The sequence below is a fragment of the Clarias gariepinus genome, chromosome 21 (assembly GCF_024256425.1).
Source record: "Clarias gariepinus isolate MV-2021 ecotype Netherlands chromosome 21, CGAR_prim_01v2, whole genome shotgun sequence".
Taxonomy (NCBI): Eukaryota; Metazoa; Chordata; class Actinopteri; order Siluriformes; family Clariidae; genus Clarias; species Clarias gariepinus.
The window spans coordinates 7844556-7861122 of record NC_071120.1 but is presented as its reverse complement, the minus strand read 5'-3'; the positions used below and the strand labels follow the sequence as shown (position 1 = coordinate 7861122).

Genomic DNA, 16567 nt, shown 5'->3' with positions numbered 1-16567 from the left:
TCTTTTTCCCTTTCCCAATTGAGGAATATCCCCACCAATCGGTGTGTGAAATGAAATTTTTTTGATTTCTCACCTCACCTGAGATCGATTTGTCGAGGAAGCTTTTGCTTTTTTTTTTTTTAGGTTTCAGGACATTGTGTCTCTCTGACAAAAATGGAAGGTGCGAGTAGCAACAGCCAAAATGAAGCATGATGCTGCGATTAGGGTGCTTTTGGGTGCAATCTCCAATGTGCTTTGGCGTCAAGAGGCTCCGCTGTAATACTTTTAAATATTCTTTTTGTTTGCTCCAATAATCGAAGTGAGGAAATGGGACGAACGGTGTCAGAGAGACAGGTCACAAAGAGGTTAGGAGTGTCTGGTGAGTGAGCGTGTGTGCTCAAGTGTGCTAATAGGGAATGAAACAGGATTACACGGGGTACAGAAGCATTCCCATGAAGTAGCATTAATCTTTAATCATTTGCTGTGCTGAAGGACTTCTTATAGGACCTGAAATGTTAACGCGGCTAAGGACGCATGAGGAATCCCAAACGCTTTTTGAGTTCCCGTCAAAAGAAGACGGAATGCAAATCTGTGTCTTTGAGATGCTGCTCGATTCGGTGAATCCTAATAACCTTGGCCAAGTATCTCTTAGGATATAATCAGGAGAGATGTTAACTGCTTAGCATTCCTAACACAAGCTGCATGGACAAGAAAAATGCTGACAAGCTTCGCATCAAGTGGACGATCTGCACGAACATGCATCGATCACACTGCATTGTTGAAATCTGGGCCGACATAAGGGGCTATCATAGTGCTTAAGTCTAACCTAGACTTCTTCGGCTCTTAGTTATGTTTAAAATTTTATATTATTAATTGAGGACGCCTTCATGAGCTAATGCCCTTGTAAGTACAATACCGCTTAAACGTTTGGGATCACTTTCTAACTTTCTATTTTTCTTTCTGTCTACACTGTAAAACAATACTGAAGGCATTCAAACAGAAACAGTTTGTTTAAAGCTACAGATGCTGAATCAGCCTGTGTAGAAAAGGAGAAAAAGCAAAGCAAGCAGCCGGAATGCAGCATCTGAGTTTCTTATCTGTTTCAGGTGGAACAGTAACACACACATTTTTGTGAGCTCTAAATCATATGCAAAACTGTTTCAAAAGGAGTACACTGTAATATGTGAGATCTAATCACTGCTGTATGAAAAATAAACAAAACACACACACACACACACACACACAGAGACAAAATATGCGAGGTTCATTTCGATCCTTAGTAATCCATCATCATTGCTTCCGTTATACACAAGACACACTCATTAGTTGATTATTACCAGTAAATTCAAGCATGTTGTGGTTAGACATGAAGCTCAGCCTGGTCTGAATCCAACAGGGGGAGGTAGTGAGCAGCGTTCTTTATGTGTCATGATCGATCAGACTGCTGACATTTGCTCTATCATTGACGTTTAGGATATAACCGATAAGCACTGACTGCTGCATGTCTGTCCACATTGGTCAACCTGCAAGAATGTGTTTGTGGAGTGAACGTGTGTGTGTGTGAGTTTATGAACAGGGTCAGCGAGTTAAAACGCCAGTGCACTGCAGTGCATAGCCCTCCTTAGCCTCTTACAGCAGGAAGTAATTTACATTCAGAGTGTGTGTGTAATATCATACTGTATAAACCCTGTTTAGTGCACCAGTTTCACATGGCATATCTCGTATATGGGGCTGGTTCTGATTCAACCCGTCTTCTTAAGCAAGAACCCCTCTAAGGGTGTATATTATGACACCCTTATTATATCCAATTAGGACACGACTGGGCTTCATTACTACATATCACTTTATAGTGCACTTTGTTTGGCTAGTAACCTTTTTTGGGATTCTGCCTACTGTACTAAACGCAGAGCGTGGGACATAAATTAGTGGTCTGTACGAACCATCTAATCCACTTCGGGCCCAATTTTAAGCCTACTCTGTATACTATTACAAAGAAAGCTCAGTATACAACTATATGAAGCAAAGTGTCCAATTATTTAGAATTAAAATTAAATCATTTATCATATATACTGTACTATAGTATAGCACAGTGTTTTTTTCCCCCTCTTATCTAAGTTAGGAAGTTGGCGTCACGCGCAAGGTCAGCCAGGATACAGCACCCCTGAAGCAGACAGGGTTAAGGGCCTTGCTCAAGGACTGGCAGCGCTGAGGCTTAAACCCTGACCTTTTAATAGTTCAAACCACCACTCCCCCATTATGAGCCACTTGCACTCTGTTTAGTTCATCATGCATAACAGGAGAAGCCTTTTCAAATCCATTTCCAATTGATCCACTAAGAATCTGTGGCTTACTGTATGTCGGAATTTATGCAAAACATGTGTTTTATGCATTAAGTGCATAAGATTGGGTAACTCCATTAGGGTTGCATCTGTAAGTTGCATTTCTACTTTCTGCCCGAGTGCACTACTTAGGGAGAAAAGTTGCAGTATATTTGTCCATTTTTAAGTCATCTATAAAAAAAAAAAAATCATTTACAGTGCACTCTTTTGGCTGGGTAAGTATTTCCTTACTTTGTAGATTTACTACACAGGCTACTCCATGCACTCTACCAAATGCTTTAAGTATATTAGTATCCTTATATAGTCCTAGTGTCAGAGTGAATTCAGTGGGTTACGACCTACAATATACTTGGGGTATTTAAAAACCTAAATAAAGCAATGGGAACTGGCTGTGTCCAATTAAGAGCCACTTTCCGTGCAGTGCACTATACAGTCCTTCTTCTTAGCTGCTTATAGGACAAAGTATCAAAGTATATAAGGCACCCTATGAAGTGTACACTTAGGAGCCATTAATGTATTAATCCTGAATTTATGCACTAGAGAGTGATTTAGGATTGTCCTTTCTACTTATGTGACAAAAGTGGCTCACACAGTACATGTAAGCTATTTGGTAAGTTACAAGAGAAATGAAAAAACCTCTACACTCTATTTAGTGCACTGCATGTGGGCTTCCTGTCCAAGTGCACCAATTACACTCTACTTTGAGGGCATTGAGAGCTAGTTTCTACACTTTATGAAGTGCACTATATCTTCTCACATCCATTTCACTCCATCCAGCTATTTAGAACCTCTGTAGTCCAACTAGGGACATGGTAGAGAGCAAGGTAGGAACTTTCAGTCAACATTCACACTCTATGGGCAATTTGGGAAAGCCAATTAGCCCAATCTGCACGTCTTTGGACTGTGGAAGGAAACCCACCAAGCACTGGAAGAACATGCAAACTCCATGCACATAGATCCTGAGTGAAAATCGAACCCAGACCGTGGAGGTGCAAGGCAACAGACCTAGCCACTAAGCCACTAACCACTAAGCCACTGGCTTTATAATAGAGACATATAATGCTCAGAGTTGTGCACCACTTTTAAAAAAAAAAATTGAACTATTTCAAAGTGCACAAAATGAGGAATGAATTAACACCCACTCCAGTGGTACAGCACTAGGCTACACACTTTATAATCCCTCTCTTTCACGTCATATCTGAGTGCACTTGTTTGCTCTACTCAGGAGACATTTGACCCAAGTGCAGCCTTCATGCTCAGAAATAATATTTTCTACACACTACATGTCTAATTATTATTTTAAATGAATTTTGGATGTTCACTTAAGATACAGTATCTATGTGTAATCATCTCCACTTAATGTAATGCTCAATTGTCCATTTTAGGGATGTGTATGTCTCTCACTATACTCTATCTAGGTCATGGCAATAGCTATCTATAAAAATAAAAAAAAGGTTTTGTCTGTACATTGGTCACTCCCTCTTTCAGTAATATCTTTACATTTTATACATTGAAGGACAGAAAAAAAAATCTGTATGTCTGTATATCTTTCCAGCCAGATTTCGTCACAGCATCACCTACAGTAGTACTGCTGAAGTTGTATAAGTGAATTTTAATGAACTGAAATTGTTTATGACAAAACTTCATCTTTATCCTATTTACTTTTTCAATTTCTTATCTGTGATTCACTCTGCAATTACTAAACAGGGAGTGGATTTGGCTGAGAACAAAAGAAGCACATCTTAAAATGCACCAGTTTATAGGAAACATAAAATTTCCTATATATCTTATTATTTCTATTGATTCTAATAAGATGAAATGACAGTAGTTTTAAAATCTTGCAGTGTAAATGTTGTACATTTTCTCAATATTTAGCAATAATTTCATAACACCAGTCCAGTGGAAACCAATGTTGTCACAGCAAACAAAATAAAAGTTTATTAAATTACATTTAAAAAAATAGGTTCATCTTTGTGACATACATGTATGTGGGCTTGAACCTGAAATAATAACATCACTGATTACATTAAAGCTCATTTCAGTTTATTTCTACAAACTGCTAGTTGCTAACTAACACTAGTGATATTGCTGTTAATATCTCGCGCGTAAAGAGAGAGAGAGAGAGAGCACGTGAGCGCGCGAGCATGTGCGTGCGTGCGTATGTGCGTGCCTGCGCTCGAGCTTAATATCAGTCAACACGAGCTCGCGGCACAAAAAGTCCTAACGCGGAGAGCCAGGAGCGCGCGCCAAAGTCTTGTCTTCGCACGCGCGGCGCCATGGAACCCCGCACAACTTCTTGGCGCGCGGGGTTTGCGCGATCGCTCCGCTCGAGCACGCTCGATTAAAAAAAAAAAAAACACACAAATAAAACAAATAACCAGCGATCGGTGACAGCAGTGAAGATGGACCCGCTGTTCGCGTACACAGACTCGCCGGGGAACTGGAGCGCGGAGACCAACGGCACGGACTCGCAGTACTGGAACCAGTTCACGCAGCCTGCGTGGCGCATCGCGCTCTGGGCGCTCGCGTACAGCGCCATCGTGCTGGTGGCCGTGGTCGGCAACGTGACGGTCATATGGATCATCGTGGCGCACAAGAGGATGCGCACCGTCACCAACTACTTCTTGGTCAACCTGGCGTTCGCAGAGGCGTCCATGTCCGCCTTCAACACCGTCGTCAACTTCGTGTACGCGGTGCACAACGAGTGGTACTTCGGCCCGGGATACTGCCGCTTCCACAACTTCTTCCCCATCGCCGCCGTGTTCGCCAGCATCTGCTCCATGACCGCCATCGCCGTGGACAGGTCGGGCATCCAAGTTCTCACCCCCCCTCTGATAACCTGCTAACCCTCAACACACACACATGCGCGCGCGCACACACACATACACCCTTAACACTCCTATCTTACTCACTGGATTTATTCACTCTTGTTATTCCCTTAATCATCACACTCCTCTCTATATCACTCTGTTTATTCACCTTCATCACTCCCTTACTCATCACACTCCTCTCTATATCACTCTGTTTATTCACCTTCATCACTTCCTTACTCATCACACTCTTCTCTCTCACTCTGTTTATTCACCTTCATCACTCCCTTACTCATCACACTCCTCTCTATATCACTCTGTTTATTCACCTTCATCACTTCCTTACTCATCACACTCTTCTCTCTCACTCTGTTAATTCATCCTCATCACTCCCTTACTCATCACACTCCTCTATATATCACTCTGTTTATTCACCTTCATCACTTCCTTACTCATCACACTCCTCTCTATATCACTCTGTTTATTCACCTTCATCACTCCCTTACTCATCACACTCTTCTCTCTCACTCTGTTTATTCACCTTCATCACTCCCTTACTCATCACACTCCTCTATATCACTCTGTTTATTCACCTTCATCACTCCCTTACTCATCACACTCCTCTCTATATCACTCTGTTTATTCACCTTCATCACTCCCTTACTCATCACACTCCTCTCTATATCACTCTGTTTATTCACCTTCATCACTCCCATACTCATCACACTCTTCTCTCTCACTCTGTTTATTCACCTTCATCACTCCCTTACTCATCACACTCCTCTCTATATCACTCTGTTTATTCACCTTCATCACTCCCTTACTCATCACACTCTTCTCTCTCACTCTGTTTATTCACCTTCATCACTCCCTTACTCATCACACTCCTCTATATCACTCTGTTTATTCACCTTCATCACTCCCTTACTCATCACACTCCTCTATATCACTCTGTTTATTCACCTTCATCACTCCCTTACTCATCACACTCCTCTCTATATCACTCTGTTTATTCACCTTCATCACTCCCATACTCATCACACTCTTCTCTCTCACTCTGTTTATTCACCTTCATCACTCCCTTACTCATCACACTCCTCTCTATATCACTCTGTTTATTCACCTTCATCACTCCCTTACTCATCACACTCTTCTCTCTCACTCTGTTTATTCACCTTCATCACTCCCTTACTCATCACACTCTTCTCTCTCACTCTGTTTATTCACCTTCATCACTCCCTTACTCATCACACTCATCTCTCACTCTGTTTATTCACCTTTATCACTCCCTCACTCATCACACTCCTCTCTATATCACTCTGTTTATTCACCTTCATCACTCCTTTACTCATAACACTCCTCTCTATATCACTCTGTTTATTCACCTTCATCACTCCCTTACTCATCACACTCCTCTCTATATCACTCTGTTTATTCACCTTCATCACTCCCATACTCATCACACTCTTCTCTCTCACTCTGTTTATTCACCTTCATCACTCCCTTACTCATCACACTCCTCTCTATATCACTCTGTTTATTCACCTTCATCACTTCCTTACTCATCACACTCTTCTCTCTCACTCTGTTAATTCATCCTCATCACTCCCTTACTCATCACACTCCTCTATATATCACTCTGTTTATTCACCTTCATCACTTCCTTACTCATCACACTCCTCTCTATATCACTCTGTTTATTCACCTTCATCACTCCCTTACTCATCACACTCTTCTCTCTCACTCTGTTTATTCACCTTCATCACTCCCTTACTCATCACACTCCTCTATATCACTCTGTTTATTCACCTTCATCACTCCCTTACTCATCACACTCCTCTCTATATCACTCTGTTTATTCACCTTCATCACTCCCTTACTCATCACACTCCTCTCTATATCACTCTGTTTATTCACCTTCATCACTCCCATACTCATCACACTCTTCTCTCTCACTCTGTTTATTCACCTTCATCACTCCCTTACTCATCACACTCCTCTCTATATCACTCTGTTTATTCACCTTCATCACTCCCTTACTCATCACACTCTTCTCTCTCACTCTGTTTATTCACCTTCATCACTCCCTTACTCATCACACTCTTCTCTCTCACTCTGTTTATTCACCTTCATCACTCCCTTACTCATCACACTCATCTCTCACTCTGTTTATTCACCTTTATCACTCCCTCACTCATCACACTCCTCTCTATATCACTCTGTTTATTCACCTTCATCACTCCTTTACTCATAACACTCCTCTCTATATCACTCTGTTTATTCACCTTCATCACTCCCTTACTCATCACACTCCTCTCTATATCACTCTGTTTATTCACCTTCATCACTCCCATACTCATCACACTCTTCTCTCTCACTCTGTTTATTCACCTTCATCACTCCCTTACTCATCACACTCCTCTCTATATCACTCTGTTTATTCACCTTCATCACTTCCTTACTCATCACACTCCTCTCTATATCACTCTGTTTATTCACCTTCATCACTCCCTTACTCATCACACTCTTCTCTCTCACTCTGTTTATTCACCTTCATCACTCCCTTACTCATCACACTCCTCTATATATCACTCTGTTTATTCACCTTCATCACTCCCTTACTCATCACACTCCTCTATATATCACTCTGTTTATTCACCTTCATCACTCCCTTACTCATCACACTCCTCTCTATATCACTCTGTTTATTCACCTTCATCACTCCCTTACTCATCACACTCCTCTCTATATCACTCTGTTTATTCACCTTCATCACTCCCATACTCATCACACTCTTCTCTCTCACTCTGTTTATTCACCTTCATCACTCCCTTACTCATCACACTCCTCTCTATATCACTCTGTTTATTCACCTTCATCACTCCCTTACTCATCACACTCTTCTCTCTCACTCTGTTTATTCACCTTTATCACTCCCTTACTCATCACACTCCTCTCTATATCACTCTGTTTATTCACCTTCATCACTCCCTTACTCATCACACTCCTCTCTATATCACTCTGTTTATTCACCTTCATCACTCCCATACTCATCACACTCTTCTCTCTCACTCTGTTTATTCACCTTCATCACTCCCTTACTCATCACACTCCTCTCTATATCACTCTGTTTATTCACCTTCATCACTCCCTTACTCATCACACTCTTCTCTCTCACTCTGTTTATTCACCTTCATCACTCCCTTACTCATCACACTCTTCTCTCTCACTCTGTTTATTCACCTTCATCACTCCCTTACTCATCACACTCATCTCTCACTCTGTTTATTCACCTTTATCACTCCCTCACTCATCACACTCCTCTCTATATCACTCTGTTTATTCACCTTCATCACTCCTTTACTCATAACACTCCTCTCTATATCACTCTGTTTATTCACCTTCATCACTCCCTTACTCATCACACTCCTCTCTCACTTTGTTTATTCACCTTCATCACTACCTTACTCATCACACTCTTCTCTCTCACTCTGTTTATTCATCCTCATCACTCCCTTACTCATCTCACTCATCTCTCACTCTGTTTATTTACCTTCATCACTCCCTTACTCATCACACTCCTCTCTATATCAATCTGTTTATTCATCCTCATCACTCCCTTGTTCATCACACTCCTCTCTCTCTCTCTGTTTATTTACCCTCATATTTTTACCCATAACTTATTATTATTATTATTATTATTATTATTCATTTTAAGTATTTATACTTTTTATTTTACTTAATTATTTATAAAATGTAATATATATTTAATTTCTGAATTTCTTCTTTTAAAGTGTTATAAGTTTATAATTTCTAATATATTATAATATTTATTATTGGTATCTGTACTGTACTGCGTTGGCTGTTGTGCACAATTTTGACAATGATGATGATGATGATGATGATGATTATGTCAACCAGCGAATCGTGCATAAAGTGATCCATAAATCTCATACACTCCTTCCCTGTGACACTTTTGTTACGCTCGGCTCGGCAGGTCACTTACAAAGACCCAATCAGTTTGGCGTTAGAGAGGAAACGAGGGCAGGGTGCAGTTTAAAAGCAGTTTTAAATCTTCTCTGTAGTTGCTTTCATGACAGTCGGGTAATTTATCACCGTAATGCCTGATGACTGTGTGAGACGATGTTCTCGTCAGAGTGAGTGGTCCTCACAGGAAACACATTGAAACAGCGTTGTTATAATATATAGTGTGTATGTATGTACAGATGTATCTATCTATCTACATACATACAGTCTTATGCAAAAGTTTGGGCACCCCTTGATAATTTTTTTTGGAGATTTTTTTTTATTGATAACATGTTAACAAGGTCTCTCCTGGAAATGAAAAAAAAATGCACATTATTTTCAGCAAACATTGATCCATAGGTACTTCTTATGCCATAAAATAAACAAAAATAAAAACATTATTATGGTACTGTGCAAAAGTTTGGGCACCCAAAGAGTTCCAGAGTCTCAGACTTTTTTAACAAGGTTTCAGACCTTAATCAGCTCGTTAGATCTGATGCTGTCTTTAGTAAATGCCAATACCAAAGCTTTACAAATACTTTGACTCTTTAAACCTTATGCACACAGTTGCGGACACTCAACAACCATGGGTTCCTCTAAGCAGCTGTGTAAGACTCCGAAATCAAAGTTATTGATGCCCACAATGCAGGAGAAGGCTATAAGAAGATAGCAAGGCGGTGTCAGCTTGCAGTTTCCACAGTGAGAAATGTAATTAAGAGATGATAGTTTAGGGCAAGATGAGATCTGGAAGACCAAAAAAACTCTCTGAGAGAACTGCTCGTATACTGATCAGAAAGACAAATCAAAACCCCCCAATTGACTGCAAAAACCTGAAGGAAGATTTAGCAGACTCAGGAGTGGTGGTGCACCATTCCACAAGACCTTCATGGAAGAGTCAGCAGAAGAAAACCTTACCTGCATCTCCATCATAAAATCCAACGTCAGAAGTATGCAACAGAACATCTACAGAAGCCTGATGCATTTTGGAAACAAGTGCTGTGGACTGATGAAGTTAAAATAAAACTCTTTGGCCACAATCAGCAAAGGATGCTGAAAATGTTTGGAAAAAAAAGGAGCAGCATTTCATGATAAGAACACTTTGCCAATTATTAAGCATGGGGGTGGATCTATCATGCATTAGGGTTGTGTTGCACCCAGTGGCACAGGAAACATTGCACAGAATGGATTCCACTAAATACCAGCGAATTCTGGAATCACACCATATGTAAAAAAGCTGAAACTGAAAAGAGGAGGGCTTTTTTAACAGGACAATGATCCTAAACATACCTCGAAATCCACTATGGAATACTTTAAGAGACGCAAGCTGAAGGTTTTGGAATGGCCATCACAGTCCCCTGATTTTAATATCATTAAAAATTTGTGGGGAGATCTTAAAAGAGCTGTGCATGCAAGAAGACGACCAAAGAATATTACAGAACTAGACGCCTTTTGTAAGGAAGAATGAGAGAAAATCCCAAGTACAAGAACTGAAAGACTTTTAGCTGGCTATAAAAAGTGTTTATAAGATTAGATATCTGCCAGAGGAGGTGTTACGAAGTACTGATTGTGTAGGGTGCCCAAACTGTCGCACAGTTTTTTGTATTTGTTCTATTTATGACATAACTAAGTAACTAAGCATCAATATTTATTGAAAATATTGTGTATTTTATTTTATTTTCAATATAGATTGTGTTAACATCTTTTCAATTAAAAAATCATCAAAATCTGTTATTTATCAAGGAGTGCCAGTGTATATATATATCTATATATCTATATATCTATCTATATATATATATATATACTGTAGAGAGAGAGAGAGAGAGAGAGAGAGAATTTCCAAAATGTCTAGTGAGTGATCTGGACACGAGTGTGTTAATTAATGCTGCTGGGCATCTTTAGTGATTTTAATTAAAACATCATGGGATGTTTAAATGACTGAAATGAAATCATGGAAAAAGACAGAAAGAAGGGTGGATGGAAACTGAAGCTTGAGGGCAAAATAGGAAATTGTAATACAAAACAAAGCAATAATGTTTAAAAGAAAGAAAGAATGATAAAAAAAAAAAGATAGGAATGTAAAACCAACTAGACTGCAAAGAAAGAAATAAGACAAATTTTATTGAAAAAATAAAATTTTCCCAAGAGTGAGGGAAAAGATGTAAGGAAAAAAAAGGAAAGATTAAAATATTTGGTTTTGCTTTGGTTTTGCTTTGATTTTGCGGTTTGGTCTGGTTTGTTTTGGGTTTATTGGGCTTAATTTGGCTTTATTTGTTTCATTTTGGCTTGGTTTGGTTTAGTTTCCCTCAGTTTGGTTTGGTTTAGTTTCCCTCAGTTTGGTTTGGTTTGGTTTGGTTTGGTTTCCCTCAGTTTGGTTTGGTTTAGTTTCCCTCAGTTTGGTTTGGTTTGGTTTCCCTCAGTTTGGTTTGGTTTGGTTTGGTTTGGTTTAGTTTCCCTCAGTTTGGTTTGGCTAGGTTTGTGTTCCCTGAGTTTGGGTAGGTGTAGTTTGGTTTGAATTGGTTTTGTCCAGTTTGTCTTGGTTTGGCTTGGCTCCATTTGAATTTATTTGGTTTATTTTCATTGGGTATGAGGCATCCAGAGAAGGACCAGCTCCAGCTGGATTCGGCTTCATGATGGTTGGAGCTACACATCCTGCTCCTGTGCTCCCAGTGATCCAGACCCCATCTGCCCTCTGCAACTACTGACTCATCCCTATGCTGAACTGGACTTCATGTTAATTTAAATAACTTTTGTTATATTGAACTTTCAGCTGCATAACACACATGATGTTATATCATCTCTATCTGTTATCACCCAGATGAGGATGGGTTCCCTGTTGAGTCTGGTTCCTCTCAAGGTTTTTTCCTATTGCCATCTCAGGGAGTTTTTCCTTGCCACTGTCGCCGTCACTCTTGGCTTGCTCATCAGAGACATTTCATTCATTCATCTCATTATTATTTAGACACATTTTTTTCACACATACACACTTCCATAAATTTTCGTTTCAAATTTACTTTTAATTTTTATGAAGCTGCTTTGAGACAACAACCATTGTTAAAAGCGCTATATAAATAAAATTGAATTGAATTGAAGATAATTGAACCTGTTTTAGACCGCGATCAAGCCAGCTGTGGTGGAAACCAGAGTGCGCATACACACAGTTGTTTATTGCGCTACTCCTAAGTAAGTATTAAGCGGCAGGAGAAGCGTTCGCTCAGTGTCACTACACTATGAAGCTGCTGTGATTTCTGGATAGCGTTAGAATGTTGAGCTACTGAAGATTATTAATGAACCTTTATTCCAGGTTTGTGTGCGCCAAATGTTATGATGATGTGGGCCGGATTTGGCCTTGTCTTTGGAAAAAAGCAGTGGAACAGCGAGTGGAATTGGGAGTGGAATAGAGAATGGAACTGGAACTAGAGCAAGTAAAAGAGGGAGAAGAACAGCGAGTGGAATTCGGAACGGAACTGAGAGCAAAACAGTGAGTGGAAATGTAGAACAGGGAGTAGAACTGAGAGTAGAACAGGGAGTGGAACTGGGAGTAAAACTGAGTAAAACCTGGGAGTAGAACAGGGAGTAGAACAACAAATGAAAAGATGAGGAAATATAGCACAATAGAGAGAATTAAATGAAAGACAGAAAGAAAGAAAGAAAGAAAGAAAGAAAGAAAGAAAGAAAGAAAAGGGGGTGAAACAACGAATGAACCAAAAGAAAGAACCGTGAGCAGAACAGTAAGTGCAGAACAAGTTGCACAGGGACTGGAACATCTAGTGGAACACCTGAAGAGAAGAAAAAAACAAAGAATGAGGAAGAGAAGCCCCTGTGGGCAGATGGTCTGAGAGGGTGTTTGTGTTACACCCCACATGGGAGCCGGCGTGTCTCTGTGTGGCCATTAATTCACTCCTGTCTCCTCTATAATCCCGTGTCCAAGCCGCTGCTTTTTTGTGGTGTCAGCGGTGAAGCCGTAGTCAAGATGAATTGAGCTTAAAGTGATTCTATATTAGGACATGAGTCAAATCAGTGTTTACACCAGTGTTCGGTGTTAAGCTCAGAATATTACACCGGGATCTGGACGAACTTCTGACTGGGACATCTCCAAGCTGTTCATCGTAATGGGGGGAATCCACTGTGAAAAGTGAAGGGTCTGTGTTCAGTTCAGTACTGTTTTATGCTGAAGTTATTGCCATATTTACTGCTGTTAGTTGACCTCCTAAAGTAGGACTAGTAACATTACCAGTGTAAGGCATCAATTAAATGACTACAGCGGTGTTGGCTCGTGTTTATACACATCACAATTCTGCGCAGTACTCAGTTCTGACAGCAGATCAAATCTCACATTTATAATTACACACTTATTCTAACAGTGTGTTGTTTCTATAGTAACATACTCACAGTGTAATAACAACTCAACCTGCTAAAAAAAAACAAAGAAAATGAACAAAGAAAAGAATCATTAAATCATTGATATGGTGAAAAAGGGGAAGAAAAAGGAGGGATGAATGGAAAAAAGAATTCAAGAGTAAATAGGCAAAGGGAATAGAGTGGATGAAAAGAACAAATAAAAGAAATAAGGCAGAGAGTGAGTGGAAAAAAAGAAGGAAGAGAATTGAAAAAAAGAAAGAAAAATGACAAAAGGGAGGGGAATGGAAACAATGAAAGAAAGAAAGAATATGTCAAAAAGAAAGAAAACCAAAAGTGGAAAAAGGGCAAAGTAGGAAAAGAAAATATTCTTAACATTAAAACATAAAACGAGAATGGAAAAACTATTAACTGGAGAAAATAGATTTCACAGAAGAAAGAAAGAAAGTAATAGATGGTGTAAATGTTAAAAAGAGGGAAAATGAATAAATAAATGCTAATAGAAATTAAGCAAGGAACCTGTGTTGTTTAAGTTGTGCTAATTCACAGAGAGACGGACAGACATTCAGAAAGAGGACACTCCAAAGACTGCACGTTCGTGGACAGGCGTGTCTTCAGACCTCGTCTCCACTTCAGTGATGTTAAATCTCAGGACTGTCAGAGAGCCATGAGCAGAGCCTCTCACCCTCGGCTAGATTCTCTCAGAGTCGTAAAGCTCGGCCGCATTTCTCTCCAGATGTCTCCTGCATTCCTACGCCGAGGTCCGCGAGGCCTGCCGACAGTAATAATGATTCTTGGAGCGTTTCGAAAAACAAAGCGGTCTCGCTGAACTTTTTATTAACGAGCGACGTGCGCCAAAAACAAAGGAGTTTCAGACCTCCATCTGAGCTCAAGTAGACCAGTTTTGTTCCCCTTTAGGGATATTTGTTTGTTAATATGTAAAGTGCATAAAAGTTTACGCAACCCAACAGTGTTTAAAAAAACTAAACCATGATCTGCTACAATGGATTACAGAGTAGAATCTTATTAGATTAGATCATGTTTAAACCGTTTGACCAGGAAACACAGTGAAGATCGTCATAAAAAAGTGGAGAAGACGTAGAGAGAATATTCAATTCAATCGAATTCAATTTTATTTGTATTGTTAAATTGTTAATTGTTGATTAGATAGTCCCAGATGAGCAAGACGAGGGTGATGACGGCAAGGAAAAACTCCCTGAGATGTCAATAGGAAGAAACCTTAAGAGGAACCAAACTCAACAGGGAACCCGTCCTCATTAGGGTGACAGACAAGATGTAAAAACCGAAAGAAAATAAATCACTAACGCTTCCATGAGGGTAGGATGAGGGTGCACATATTTATCATTCCACCCAGTTACTCTAGAGAGCCACTAAACTAAATCTAAACTAAAGTCCATGTCCCTGTACTAGGACGAGAAATAATTCGAATCTTGGTTTGTCCTACCACCCCACCCTTAAACCCTTCTCTGTGTAATGAAGAAAACTTCTTGTGCCTTCTTAAAAAACCTCATCAATTGAATCCTTTAGAACTCGTTTCTTTTTCCATTCCCTACCAAAATATGGACTGTTTATAGACCCGCGTATCCTTGAGATATGAAAGACACAGAGCGTCTTGTTGAAATCTCGAGGCGAAGACAGACAGTTTCTGCTTTAAACACCAAACCAGATGCTCTGGCTTTCGTACTCTCATATAATCCTGGCGACAGGGGGGAAGCAGGGGGTCTGGTGCGTCGCGTCGTGCTTGGACCCGGATCAATATGACAAGTGCTTGTCGTTAATGCGAGCGCTGCTTGAAATACTAAATACTGTAATTAACAAGTTTTGCACTTTGCACAGCACAAACCTGGTGGCTATTAGTTTTCTATTATTCCCTTCAGACTTGGGATAATCAGGGATATTGGCAAGAGGTAAATAAATATCTCTTCTTTCTCCTGATATTTGGAGATACGAATCGCTTGCGTACGCTCGTGCCTGCTTTCCAGACACCGTGTTGGCACCTGAAACCGCGGCGCATTCGCAAAGACAAAACCTCCGCGCCGCTGTTGATGTGTGCTTTCTAATTAAAGCTTTAAAGCCCCAGATGAAGCATCAGCGCTCACAAATCATCTTAATGTATGCCTCTGTGTTTCCAAAGCAGACCAGTTTATTCCATTCTGCTCCTGATTTGTGAAAAGCCTGGTTCCCTTTCCTGCATGTCGAGGCTTTTTCATGCTTACAGAAAAAAAAATCTTTGATGAAAAGCACGCATAAAGCATTTTAGAGTGTTTAAAAGGCTTCTAATTAGCCGTTCATTGCTGTTCAATTTGATATAAGTGATCATCCATGGCATGGAACAGCAGGAATTGTTTCCTGCGACAAAAAAAAAAAAAAAAAAGCATGCATAAATTATTTTAGGGGGCATTTAAGGTAATCTGCGAATCAGGGCGAGACAGGTCATGCATTATTCATGAGAAAAGCTAGGAATAAAAACAATCTGAATATTAAGGAACGAGGAAATGTATGATTTGCAAATTATTCTATGTATTAAGCATTCAAAGTGCCTAATTAGCTCTCGTTGTATTTTTAAGATAATTGAAGCTCTTGGGTTCAAGCGAAGCATCAAATGATCTTCCCGTCTACTTTGGAAAAAAATTTAAAATAAATAAAAAAATTTCGCCCCAAGCAAGCTTCTAGATCCAGTGTATCAGTGTATGTTTTTTTTTCTTCTTTTTTTCCTATTTTCTACAGAGACACTCGGTCTCAGTGCAGTAATAGGACGCTCGCGATGACAGAAATGAGAGGAAATGAATAGAAAGCACAGGGACATGGTTCGAAGGGTCAGGCTGAGAGCGAGAACGTCCCTGCGTTTCAGCTGATTTCTTTTAATAAAATAAGACGCGTCGCTGCGATGGTTATGGCTGGAGTACGGTTGGTCCTTTAGGGTTAATCATACGCTTACATGAACAAAAACCTCAGACATAAGAGGGCCAAGCTGTACTTCGCCTTGTCGCCTAAGTGGTTCCATCAAGGGTACTTCCAGAGTAATCTATAGACATA

The 16567-nt window shown here is 40.0% G+C and overlaps 1 protein-coding gene across 1 annotated transcript in view; it reads left to right on the top strand.

Annotated features, from left to right (window-relative positions):
* The first annotated feature begins 4569 nt into the window (after positions 1 to 4569).
* Positions 4570 to 16567, top strand: part of tacr1a (tachykinin receptor 1a) — a 37450-nt gene continuing 25452 nt past the window's right edge. The window contains exon 1 of the mRNA XM_053481656.1: positions 4570 to 5121. Within this exon, the coding sequence (XP_053337631.1) occupies positions 4721 to 5121 (401 nt within the window). The 5' untranslated portion in view covers positions 4570 to 4720. The remainder of the gene's footprint in view (positions 5122 to 16567) is intronic.